This window comes from Trifolium pratense, linkage group LG7, assembly GCF_020283565.1.
Source record: "Trifolium pratense cultivar HEN17-A07 linkage group LG7, ARS_RC_1.1, whole genome shotgun sequence".
NCBI classification, from domain to species: Eukaryota; Viridiplantae; Streptophyta; class Magnoliopsida; order Fabales; family Fabaceae; genus Trifolium; species Trifolium pratense.
In genome coordinates, this window is record NC_060065.1 from 52,133,515 (window position 1) to 52,146,303 (window position 12,789).

General features: G+C 31.1%; 1 protein-coding gene and 1 long non-coding RNA gene across 3 annotated transcripts; both read left to right on the forward strand.

The window, feature by feature from the left end:
* Nucleotides 1-261: 261 nt before the first annotated feature.
* LOC123893974 lies at nt 262-2,346 on the forward strand. Of its 2 annotated transcripts, XM_045943821.1 has the most exons (3): nt 262-303; nt 696-1,483; nt 1,570-2,346. In XM_045943821.1, the coding sequence occupies exons 2-3, from the start codon at nt 707-709 to the stop codon at nt 2,296-2,298; spliced, it is 1,506 nt and encodes a 501-aa protein (XP_045799777.1). In that variant the 5' UTR covers nt 262-303; nt 696-706; the 3' UTR covers nt 2,299-2,346. The 2 variants fall into 2 exon arrangements, with proteins under 2 accessions (XP_045799777.1, XP_045799778.1); XM_045943822.1 differs by having other exon boundaries at nt 284-1,483.
* A 2,808-nt stretch (nt 2,347-5,154) lies between these two features.
* LOC123893975 lies at nt 5,155-6,376 on the forward strand. The gene is made up of 2 exons (XR_006803608.1): nt 5,155-5,624; nt 6,182-6,376. It is a non-coding gene; the product is annotated as an uncharacterized LOC123893975 (long non-coding RNA).
* The last annotated feature ends 6,413 nt before the right edge of the window (nt 6,377-12,789 follow it).

Sequence of the window (12,789 nt, forward strand, 5' to 3'; positions counted from 1 at the left end):
AATATATTCAGGATGTAATAATGTACTTTTTTTTTGTTACTCTCATACAAAATTTAAATGCTACAATAAATAAAGAAGACAAGAGAAGGATTTTTAGTCATCTCTACAACCAAGCAAGCAATAAACACAAACGTATTAAATAGTTTATTCTCAAAATTAATTCCTTTCTTTCTTTCTAATTCTTTCTTTCATTTTCTTGTCCAAGAAAATAAATATCCTCTGCTTCTATTTCTATTATTCTATATACTCCTCTCTTTGGTGGAAGAAAATTAGTTGATTCCTTGTTCAACACATTTTTCTAAGGTTCTTTTTCATTAACTCTTTCTCTTTGTGAAATGTATTTTATTCTAATGCTATTATCAAAACTTTCTTGGTCTATGTTCATGTTAAATGAAATGCATTTGTTGAATGAACTAGAATTTGTATTTCTTTTCTTGGTCTATTTGATATACTTTATAAGATTAACAAATGCATAATGCTATATTTGTACCATATTAATCAATTTTCTAATGTGAACTATCAATTAATCAGTTTTAGTGTTCATTTCACATTTCAATTTTATTGTTCAATTTTTGTCGCGCTGATTTTGTTTCGATGTAATATGTTTAGAACTAGTATATGCATAATATCAGTTTATTTTTCTTGAACATTTTGTTGTAAATGCCAAATTTGAGTTTCAATTTAATGTTTTACAGAAACTAATTTCATGTTAGTAAGAGATTTAATGGAAAAAAAGAAGTTAAACCTCAACCAGCCAATTTTATCAGTGAGGAGAGTCAGATCAACAATAGCTTCTGAATCGGACGATAAAAGGAAAAGCACTAATAATTCATTAGCAAGATTACCACCTTCAGGTCCAGTGAGAGTCGGCGCTATTCCTTTTCAATGGGAGAAAACTCCAGGAAAACCGAAAGATATATCGGTTATTGAAAACGGAATTGGAAACAATGTTTCCGGCTCTCAAAATGTTGTATCTTTTGATAAAAAGGTAATACTACATGAGAGCGGAAAAGAGGGAATCGAGGAGAAGGCAGGTTCTGATTCGGACGATGGAAATGAGAGTTTTAAAGATGCTCGTGACACTCTTTCGAGGACTGAATCATTCTTCATGAGCGGTAGAATGAGTGGTGTATATGATGATCATGAGGTACAAGTCCAACCAAAGGGAAGTTTCTTGAGCGATGAAAAGGCTCGAGATTTCATGATTGATCGGTTTTTGCCTGCTGCTAAGGCAATGATATCTGAAACACATCAATATGCTTCAAAGAAGCCGATTGTTGGACAAGGACAACAAAAACAGTTATGGAAAATCGGGAGTACAGAAAATTCATCTCCTCTTAATCAACATCGACTGAAATCATTGCGGCATAAGGAAGGAGGCGTATTTGAAATCGATGATTCTGAAAACTATACTACGACTTGTGGACTATTTCCTCACTTCTGTCTTTTGAATCCAATGCCAGCAGAAAGAATGGAGAATGAGGTAGCATTAATTTGCCTCTATCTAATTTTCTTTCATTTCGTTTTTTGTTATTATTACAATTCACACGTGTCACCTTTCTTATTCAGCACAGTGCTACTAGACCTCCTTATCAAAGGGGTTGCGGCGAATCATTAGCCTGTGAGAGTCCCGCTGTTGAGAAAACTGTATATGTTGATTCTGTGCACAAGATCAAGTTTCAAACCAATCAGAAAGGCGACAATTTTGAGGCTTTGAAAAGTGATAGTGACATTAACAAGAATCTTTCGGTAGATTCTTTGCTCGAAAATCGCCAATGGTTGGATGATGTAAATATGAAGGCAGCATTAGAAGCCAAAATTCTGCAGTCTGTTGATTCGCCTTTCCTCATTTGTTCTGAAGATCCTAGCAATGGTATGCAAATGGAAACGACAAATTATTCGAAGAAAATGGACTCGGAATTAGGAAAGCTTGGCAACCAAGGAAACAACTTGGAGCAGAACACGGTGTTGATTTCAAGTCCAAAAATGGATTATGATGATAGCCTAATTAATAATTCTGAGGTTGATATTAAGAACCAACCAGCTGCCAAATTGATTGATACAGTCGAAGGTGAAGAGAAGATTGACTTAGAAAGGCAATGTGGTATATTAGGCCATCAGGAGCTATCTGATGCAACAAACTTTTTTGAGATTCCTCTTGTGCTTCCTTCGCTGAAAGCTCCGTCAGAATCTTGGCTTAAGCGTACTTTACCTGCCATTTCCACAAGGGACGCATCTTCAAAGTCTAAACCTTGCTGCAAATATTTGTACAAGACAACATCACTGTGTCTCAAGTGAGAAACAGTTGTTAATTCTTCTAATGTAGTCCAATGTGGTGTCATGAAACTTCGCGAAGTAATTCAGTACGATCTCGTTCTCATATTAAGTGTCATGTTTAAATATTTATACGCGTTAAAATATTTGTCACTTTAGAATATTAAGAGAATATCAGTGACTTTGTTTTTAAAAATATTAATCAGTCCTTCAACCTATGATATGACTTAACTTATACTACAAGTAAGAACCTTTTAATCAACAACAATTATTTTAACTTTGAAAATGATGACTGTATAATTAGTGATTTTCTTAAGTCTTCCAGTTTTTTCAGGAACTACGGAAACCGATTGCATAAGATCGAATTTTTCGGTGAGAAGGGTTTTTATAAGTTGACTGCTTGCTCAAATGTACAACATTTTTGGTAATGTAATTTGTGCATCAGTTTTGTGTTACCATCCTTTTGGTAACATTTTGTACTTCAAACTGTAAATCACTATTCCCTTTTTGTATTAACGTACTAATCATGGTATTAGAGCATGATAATAATGGAGCTGAAATAAAAGAACAAAGTGAGCATCACAAGCTATCACCTCAACAGATTAGTTCATAGCTATTGTATAGGTGTCTTAATGTAATTCTCTACATGCTAGTACACATTCTTATTATAGTCCCCACTCCTTCTATATAAACACGTTGTAACTCTTTTCTCAATTAATGAAAGATGAATATTTCATTCTATTTCTCTGAGTTCATGATACATGGTTTGATTTTAAAATACACTATGTAGTAAGCAGGTCAGCGCAACATGTTCGGATATATAGGGTTTGTTTGGTTTGAAGTCGATCGAGGGAAGAAGAGGTGAGCGAATATTTTTAGTTAAATGTCAAAATCATCATTTTTTTTTTATGTTTCAACATTTTATTTTTTTTTCAAATCTTTTTGTTACGTATATATTAAAAATGTATACATAACAAAAATATTTGAAAAAAAAAATAGAATGTTGCAAACATAAAAAAGGAAGAAAAAAGAAAGAAAGAAAGATGGGGATGATTTTGACATTTAACTAACAATATTCTCTCACCTCCTCACCTCTCGATCTAGACCAAGAAATTTTTGTGAGATCTAAACTAAGAATTTGTATTACCTTATGTTTGGACCGACCATGTGATGTCTTCCAATTTTGTGAAAGCATATAATCTCTATTACACGAGGATTCTAGTAAAATCTTGGCCTTTGATTGAAAAATTGAGTTTTAAAGGTGTAGATCTCCACTGTTCTCTCTACGTTGGGAATTTTGTTCTCTCTATAGTGGGAATTTCAGATTGAGGGAATCATTTCTTCAATTTTGTGGTGTCGGGTTGGTGGAATAACTCGTCGGTTTGCTTAAAATGTGTTTAACGTTAATCTATATCTATATCTATATTATACTAATGGAACAACCAATTGGTTTTTTGAAATAGTGTACATCACAATTCATTTGTGTAACATGTTAAATTACCTCATGCACTCGATTTGATATGCACTTTAAAAAATAAAATAAAGAGAGAAAAAAAAAGTGCTTAGAACAAAATGAAAAACAATTTATTCAATTAGTCTTTCAACTTTGAATAGACTATATATTACAAAACACAATTTATTTATTTTGGGAGATTTGAATCTGGACCATTAAAATAGGGTGACTGCATGACTGCACAGTCAATTTGAATGCACTTAATCCAGGTTCGAGGATATCAGCAACACAATTTGAAAAATACGTTGCAACACCATTTCGCCGCTTGAGGTTTAATATCAGCAACACCATTTTCAGTGGCATCATCATGATTAATACTTTGTGCCGTTACCACAAAAATACTTACAATAGTGAATAGCATAATCACCAACTTCAAAACCATATTCAGTGAAGAATAATATTCCATTATTATTTTGCTAAAACTTTACACTTGAATTGAAATGCAAGAACAACCTATACTTATTTATAAGTAGAAGGAGGATGCTCAAAATAGTCACAATATTAAATTTATTATTTATATATAAGCTAATTTATTAATGCATATATTTCTCCTTTAATATTATTATTATTTAAGTAAGTTATTAATGCATATAATCTCAGAAATAATAACAACATTCATAGAATTTCATCATTTCATCATATATAAAATAAAATATTACTAATAATATAGTGAATAATTTTGAAATCCTTATAGGCTCATTTGATGCGCAAGATATGATAGTATAATTAGGCCAAAGACTCTTTGTCAAGGGATAAGCGTTTCTTCCAAATTAAAGTTGCTAATGATCTTGTGATGGTGAGCCTCCTAAGTGAGTTCTTAATATGTAAATTTAAATTCATTAAATATATGCAAAATTGCGCCGGTGAATTATCGTAGGAATCATGGTTTGATTTTAAAATACACTAGTAGTAATTAGCATAGTCGGCGCAACATGTTTAGATACCTAAATAATTTTTTATTGTGAGACCTATTAAAATCGGTATCGAATGTTAATTCCCACATCGTCTATGATACAAAATAGAAATGATTGACGCGTGAGCGGGGGGCATTAAGGTGGTGTGACATGGGCGCAAGTTTCACTATTGGGCCTGGCTGCTGGTGGCAAATGGTGGCCTGGCCTGCTCTTCTCCGCTTAACAGTGGGGGAAAGCAAGTCTTTGTTCCTATAGCCCAATATGCCTAGTGATCGCTTCTTGAACTTTTTTTTTTTGGTAAATCGGATATCCTCTGCGTGCAACTGCTGAAAACTAATCTCTCGAGCCTTGTGGGACCCAAATTGATGGCAAACTCTCCCTAAGAGTTTTAACACTGTTGCATGCCCAAGTCAGGGATCGAACCCAGGACCTTGGTTAAGCTAGAAGCAGGGGCGGATCCAGTGCATCGTGAGGGTGTGCACCTGCACACCCTGAAATTTGAAAATTTTCACCGGTACCCCTATTGTTTTCTAATTTTGACCACCCTGAATATTTTATTTTGCACCTTGACCCCTTGACACCCAAAGTCTGAAACTCCACTCTCACAATACAATTTCACACTTCTCTCTACACTTCTCTCTAAACTAGTATTCTCTCATCTCATGTCAAAACTATTCACACAAACCACCGAAAATCTGATCTGAAGATTCTGAACCGGCGGCGGCGACCACTCCAGCCACCACCACTGTCCATGACCGCGCGAGATCTCGTCCTCAGTCTCCTATCTCTGTGCGATTTTTCAGTGCAATTTCTCCATTTTTCTCTGCGATTTTGTTGTGCGAATTTCTCAGATTTCTGTGCTATTTCTCTCCCTATTCATCACCACAACCCTTCCTCACGAAGATTCAGACAACATTAGCAAGGTAATTGATCTTGATTTTAGGGTTTTGTTAATTTTTTTAATTTAGGGTTTTTTGAAAATTATGAATGAATTGAGATTTTAGCAAAGATTAGGTACCATTTAGAGTTTGGTTCTATTCTGTGTTGAAAGTTTTCTGGATCATCTTTTAAATTGGTTTTGAGTTGGATCCTATTTTTTCATTGAAGTTTTTAATCTGGGTATATTGAAGCGGATCATCATCGACCCAAGTTTCAATTTTGGGATTTTATTTTGTGTTGTTTAATCCCCTTTTCTGTATTGTTCAGATTTTAAATTTTTCTTTCTTCTATGACTTTGTAATTTTAGCCAAAATGATTTGTCCTGACCATGTTTTCACTTTCCAACAATTTTTTGTTTTGGGTTGTTGTTGTAAAATGTTTTACAAGTTGAATTGTGGTTTCCCGGAACGACCTAAAATCAATAGTGGGAGACTCTTGGTGGAAGGTTGAAGGTGCAGAAGAAGAAAAGCAACAATTCCATCAATTTTCCATTTACATTCTATTTAATTTGAGTGAAAAGTAGCAACTTGAATTTTTGCAGATGAGAAACAGGATTGGTGTATGAAATACTACCATTGTAGATGAGAAACAAGATTGTACAGAGGAAGATAATAACTAATCATGCTAAAATGAAATACTAACACCATTATAAATTGAGTACAATGTAATTTTTTGAGTATATGACTTTTATATATATGATTATACTTATTTATTAAAGTTTAATATTTTGCACCCACTGAACCAGGGTCCTGGATCCGCCACTGGCTAGAAGAGACTCGCGCCAACTCATCTAATGGCTCGTTTGACCCAGCTTTTTTTAGAGCTTATGCAATTTTTATATATTGTTATAAGTTTGTCAAGGTTGTTTACCTTCTTAAAACTCTTTCAATGTTCTTTAGCTCTTAACCTAGCTATTCTTTGTTGAGCTTCTCTCCATATCATGAAAATTGAAAATGCAATAACGTGTCCCATAAGTCCTAGCTCAACTGGCAAAATGTCGAAATTGTTAGGTCTGATGTCGTGACCCGAATTCGATTCCGGGATCTCACAATTATATGTGAGTTTAATTTCAGTGAATTACCACTTCATTTAAGAAAAAAAAAATGCAATAACTTTAAAATTTTGGAAAGTTTTGTCACGCTTAGTATTGTCAGATTTGAATGATTAGTCCCCTACTCCCCTCCATCTCCATTTATTCTCGAGACTATACCTTTTTCAGATTTGAATATATCTTTTTATTAAGAATATATCTTTATCTTTATTATACCAAAATAGTACACTTTATTGCAGCCTCTCTATTCTTTAAATTTAAAAGCGAGCAACTTTATTAAGGTCTAATTTAACTGATAATGTCGAATTATCGATATTGTTAAATTGACCATCTTTATCCGAATTCAAACTCAAAGCCACACAGTTGTTTATAAAATGGACCAACTTCCAATCACCATACTTGACCCAAATCTAAAACTTCCAATTTGAATGGAGCAATTTTTTTGTCCTTTCACAATATGGATCAACTTCTTTATTTATTTAAGTTAACTTGTGATTCTGATCTAATAGCTTCCAAATTTGTGTCAGTTTGATCAATCACCGTTTCTATAAGTTGTAAAATATTCAACCGAATCTTATTCCAAAAAAAAAAAACTAATAACTAATTGGACACGTTACAAACTATGCTGCATTCTCCACCAAATCTTAGGACCACAATCCTTATTTTATTGCTTGACATTATTCCTTATATTTATAACGGACATAACATATCAATTTTTTACTCCTTTTATTTTACTAATTTTCCTTATTTACTTATATTTTATATTATTATATAATAAATCCTTATAAAGTTTTGACCAAGTTAATAGTAGCATATAACTTTGAGATAATCAAGGAGTGAATGATCTGAAATTTGATTATACACACATAGACATTAATTACACATACACCTCTTACATATAGCAAAGTTTCAGAAAGATAAGCTCACGTTATTTTTAGTGATGGCTAGAGAATTTCATGCTATAATTCATGGTGGCCAAGAAGATTATTATAATTCAGGAATTTTATATTTATTAGGAATTATCTTTCTATCTCTTTCGGTTTTATCCATCATCATATTTTCTTGTGGCGATGACAATGATCATCATAAGCATCGAAACAGAAGAGGTGGACGTAATGGCATAAGTGGAATTGGTGGTGACGGTGGCGGTGGAAGCACGGGAGGTGGAGCTGGTTGTGGTGGTGGCGGTGGTGGCCCAGGTGGCTAGATCCATATGTCTTGTTATTAAGGAAGTGATGATGCGGTATGAAGAGAGTTTATTCTTGATTAGTTTTTTGTACACTATTGGTATGAAATGTATAAATGAAAATTAAATTACTAAAATTAGTTCCTAGAGTTTCTTTATTTCTTAGGTGATTAAAATTCTTGACATGTTGCTAGTTTTTCTTTTATCTCCTTTATGGGTTGAAGTAATTTCTATTCAAAATTCAAGAGAAAGCATTCTTAATTTCATTTTTATTTTATGTTTTAGATTTACTTTTATGTGTAGAAATTTGTGTTTCTATTGCAATTAATTTAATGTAGAAATGCTATTTGGGATGAGAAGCCCAGATAGATATGAGTGAAATATGTTTTGTCTATATCAAATGTACAATAAAAATTTCACCAAAAACTGTTCAATAAAAACCCATGAAAGTTTGAAGGAGTGTTATTTTGTTCTCCTTTTGTGAAGAGATCAAGAAAAACTTAATTACCCTCTTTGATCTTTTCCACTCTTATGTCACTAAGGGCCCGTTTGGTGCACAGGATAAGAGACAGAATATGATAATTGTATCATATCCTGCCGCAATTCAGTGTTTGGTGATACAGCAGGATACGATAAGTTAATCCTGAAGCTTATCCTATCATGTCTCTCTAGTTATAATTCTTATCCTGAATTTGAGCTGGGTTACCAGCAGGATAGGAAAAGAAAAAAAAAATTACTGATTTATTTTATAAAATATATTTTAAAATACATAAAATAAAATTAATAAAATATAAATAATAAAATAATTAATTTTTAAATATATATGTGATTTTCTCACAGGGATAATTTTGTAATTTATATATTCTAAAAAATCAAAATTTTACTAAAATTACAATATTTTAAAGTAAAATGATTATTAAAAAATTGACAAATAGGGATATTAACTTAAATTTTATAAAAAATTAAATATAATTCTTTTGCAATAGTAGTTTTATTATTTACGTATGAGATATATCATATATTTATTTGGCTTATCTAACATGTATATATTATTGAGTTATTTATTTGATCATGATTCATATAAAAAATTAAACTTGATTATTTTCTCATGATTTTTATTTTAAATTATATAAAGTTATTTGATTACTTATTTATATTTTTTATTTATAAAATTCAAAGTATAACAAAATAATTTTTAAAAAATAATAATTGTTTTACAAGAGTAATTTTGTCAATTAAATATGTTATATATCTTATCATATTATTATGAGAAAGTATGTATTAAAAACAAAATATAATAGTTATCATGTTTGTTATCCTGTGTGCACCAAACATAGGATATGATAACTGAGTATAATTGTTATCCTGTTGTTATCCTATCATATCCTTATCCTGTTTTATATCCTATCATGTCACTATGCTATCCTGCGCACCAAACGGGCCGTAAAAGTTTAGTATTCATGGTATGCTTTTGTACATTTTCCACTCTCATAGTTTGATTCTTATCAAACATCAAGTTTTTAGTCTCGATCCAATGACCACAACATATTAAACGCGTGTTGAATTGTTTACTATAGCAAATCAACTCGTGGTTCAGTACATGGTGGTCATTAGACCAATTTGTATCATTAATGATGTTGTCAAAGCTTAAGCGCTCTTTTGATTTTATTGCCTCTCACAATCACGAGGCATGTTTTATTATTAGGAGGAACAAAACTTCAATTTCATATTATGCCAAATCTTCGACTTGTCCATCTTTAAAAGCTCGTCTAGGCTCAGTTACAGACAAAATAACTTGACATTTTAGTATCACGGTGGATTTATCAAAGTCACAACGTCGGTGAACATAATACCAAACATGAGTCTCAGAGATCTAATATTACATCAACTTTACTTTGTAGTGATGTGTATGCTAACGAGACACGTAACATTACACGTTAGTAATATTAACTCAATTAAACCGATAAAAACTACGCAGTTAACTTGATTAACCACATTAACTAATGTCATTTAACATTTTAAATCATCTATAAAGAAAAATTAATAAATCTACAACTTACAAGATCAGCTGCAAAAATTGATTTTACATTTTACAACATTCAACAAAGTCATATATACACACACAACTTATTCATTCACAGACTCTACAAAATTCCAGTAGAAAATAAAAACAAAGAAAAACCATAGAAGAACTCAACCCGGTGTTAAGCTCATAGAAGCTGAAACTATACCCCTTTCCCACGACTCGAACACGAAAACGCCGCCGCGATCATCTTGATTATCTTTATCTTGATTTGCCCTCTCCTTGGTGGGACCATCCTCTTGCCATCTCTATACTCAGCTAAAACTGAAGAGCAAATTGGGATATCAAATTCCATGCTTAGAAAACAGTATTAAAGTAATTAATGCAGTAATTAGCACTGAAAATGGTTGGAAACAAAGGAGAATTGGTTAATTGAACAGAGACAGAGAGAAAGTTTTGAATTGTAGTGAAGCTGGGATACGAGTGAGGTTGCTATAAAGGAAGAGAGTGTGGGAACTTGACAACTGTAGTAGGCGTGTACCCCAAGTTTTGTATTTTTTTTTTCTCTCATTTTCTTTTTTAAAGTTTGATTTAAGGATTTTTATGAATGATTGTGACTCTTTTTAGTTTGCTCTTATGGATGTTTTTTTAACTAAAATAACCTTTTTTTTAATTAAGGTAAGAAATACTTTATTCCTCGATAATTTGAAAGCATTTATCAATCGGTTAATGAGAACAAGTCACATAAGTATATTTGAATATGATACACACAGGCAACTAACTTGTAACTAACTTTTATTTCATATGCATATGACTTGTTTTCATTGGTTGATGGATAAATACTCCAAATTATGTAAGGGTAGTTTAGAAAAACCTTTAATTAATAAGATGATGTGTGTCGGAATTTCTTAGAATATTTGATGATGATTTTGTAAAGAATCCATTTTGAGTTTCATACACTACAAGTGATTCATATAATTTATATGTGTCATGTTAAACATCGAGACATTTATTAAGCATACTAAAAAAGAAAATTAAAGATAAAGTTAATCTTAAAAATATAACTTTTTAGATTTTTAAGTTATTGAATGCACAAGTTTTAAAATAAAACTTCATGTCATTGTTTAACATTTCCAATTTATATTTAGGTTTTTTCTAATTTACCCCTTCAAATGGATTATTTAACATTTTCCCTATTAATATGCTATCAGTTTTAAGTTAAGAATCCATAAAAAGTACTTCTTCTTGTATTTTTGTACATTATCTTTCGGTTATACCTCCGTTTTAATCCATCAATAATTTTATTTCACACACTTTCTCTTTTCAATAAATTTAATTTTAAGTTTTTTTTTATGTTGGATAAATTTAATACTCCCTCCGTTTTTTTAAGTGTCTTATGATGTTGGATAAATTTAATATGTTATGTACCAAAAAAGTTAAAAAAAAAAAAAGTTTTCAAATATATAAAATTAATTAGTTTGATTGGAAAAGATAAGAGTACTTGACAAATGATATAATTGACAAATAATACTCTTAAAATATCAAAACGACAGTTAAATAGGAATGTTAAATTCGATGTCAAAAGACACTTATAAAGAAACAGGGGGAGTGTATAAGAAAGTTTTCTTCAGTTTTTTTTCAAAAATACTACAAATTCTGAGCTCCTACACATATAGTGTGATATCCATACCAACTGAGTTAAACTCACGGGGACTGGCTTAATTTAGCCTTTTTAATAGTATATATAATGTTTAGAGAGATTTATTTTAATAGTGTGTATTAATAGTTAGAAGAAGGTAAATCCTTTTTTAATAGTATGTATAATGTTTAGAGAGATTTATTTTAATAGTGCGTATTAATAGTTAGAAGAAGGTAAAGAAGAAATACAGAAGAGAAAAATACAAGAGAATAGATAAAAGATCAACGAGAGACCAAATAAATAAATTCATGTTGATGATATTATTCATCTAAGTTTAAAGTAATAATTGATGAAATATATAATTTTTCGACAAAATAATAAAATCTTATAAAATTTTATGCGATTGTTTAAAAAAAAAATAGTTATTTGATAAATAATATAGAGATGTATAATACATCAATGTAATGTAAGTTAAAATTTACCACCACTTTGTATTTTTAACATATATAATATTAATTATTATATGACATGTATGACTCCGATAGTCTACTTAATATAGGAAGAACGAAGGATAATGTATTCTTTTTAGATGATATATTGGTGACTTGCATTGGTGATTTTCTTATTAATTGATATGTATGACTCTAAAAATTATATTTAATATAATAATGTATGAGAATGAAGGAGAATCCTTTGTATATGATTTACCTAATTAAGTTGATTTTTTAATTTAAATTTAAGGCTTAAATGTACTTTTGGTCCCCCAATTACAATGATTCGTGTGTAAAAATATTGACACATCGGGACTTTTTGGTCAAAATAAGTCAAAAATAAAATAAGGGACTACAATGTGCAAAACGGGATAAAAATAGGGGGTTAAAATCGCACAATTAACAAACTTGTAGGGATGGCAATGGGTAGGGTATGGGTAGGGTACTATAGTACCCATCCCCATACCCGCAGATTGAAAAAATACCCGTACCCATCCCCATACCCACGTGGGTAACAACTTTTACCCCCGTCCCCATACCCTATGGGTACCTAGGTACCCATACCCGTACCCGTTACCCGCATTTTTACTAAAAATAAATTGATCAATTATAAAATATCATATAATTTTAATAGAATTAAAAAAAATTCATAGATTTTAATATTGACTAATAAAAATTATAAACAAAATTATTACTAACCTTATGTTAAAGTTCATATTTATGTTAAATATTCATATTATTTTTATATTATGTTACAAA

Coding starts and splice junctions, on each gene's coding strand:
- LOC123893974 (XM_045943821.1), top strand. CDS start 707: ATGTTAGTAAGAGATTTAATGGAAAAAAAGAAGTTAAACCTCAACCAG. Junction 1,484..1,569: donor CAGAAAGAATGGAGAATGAG/GTAGCATTAATT, acceptor TTTCTTATTCAG/CACAGTGCTACTAGACCTCC.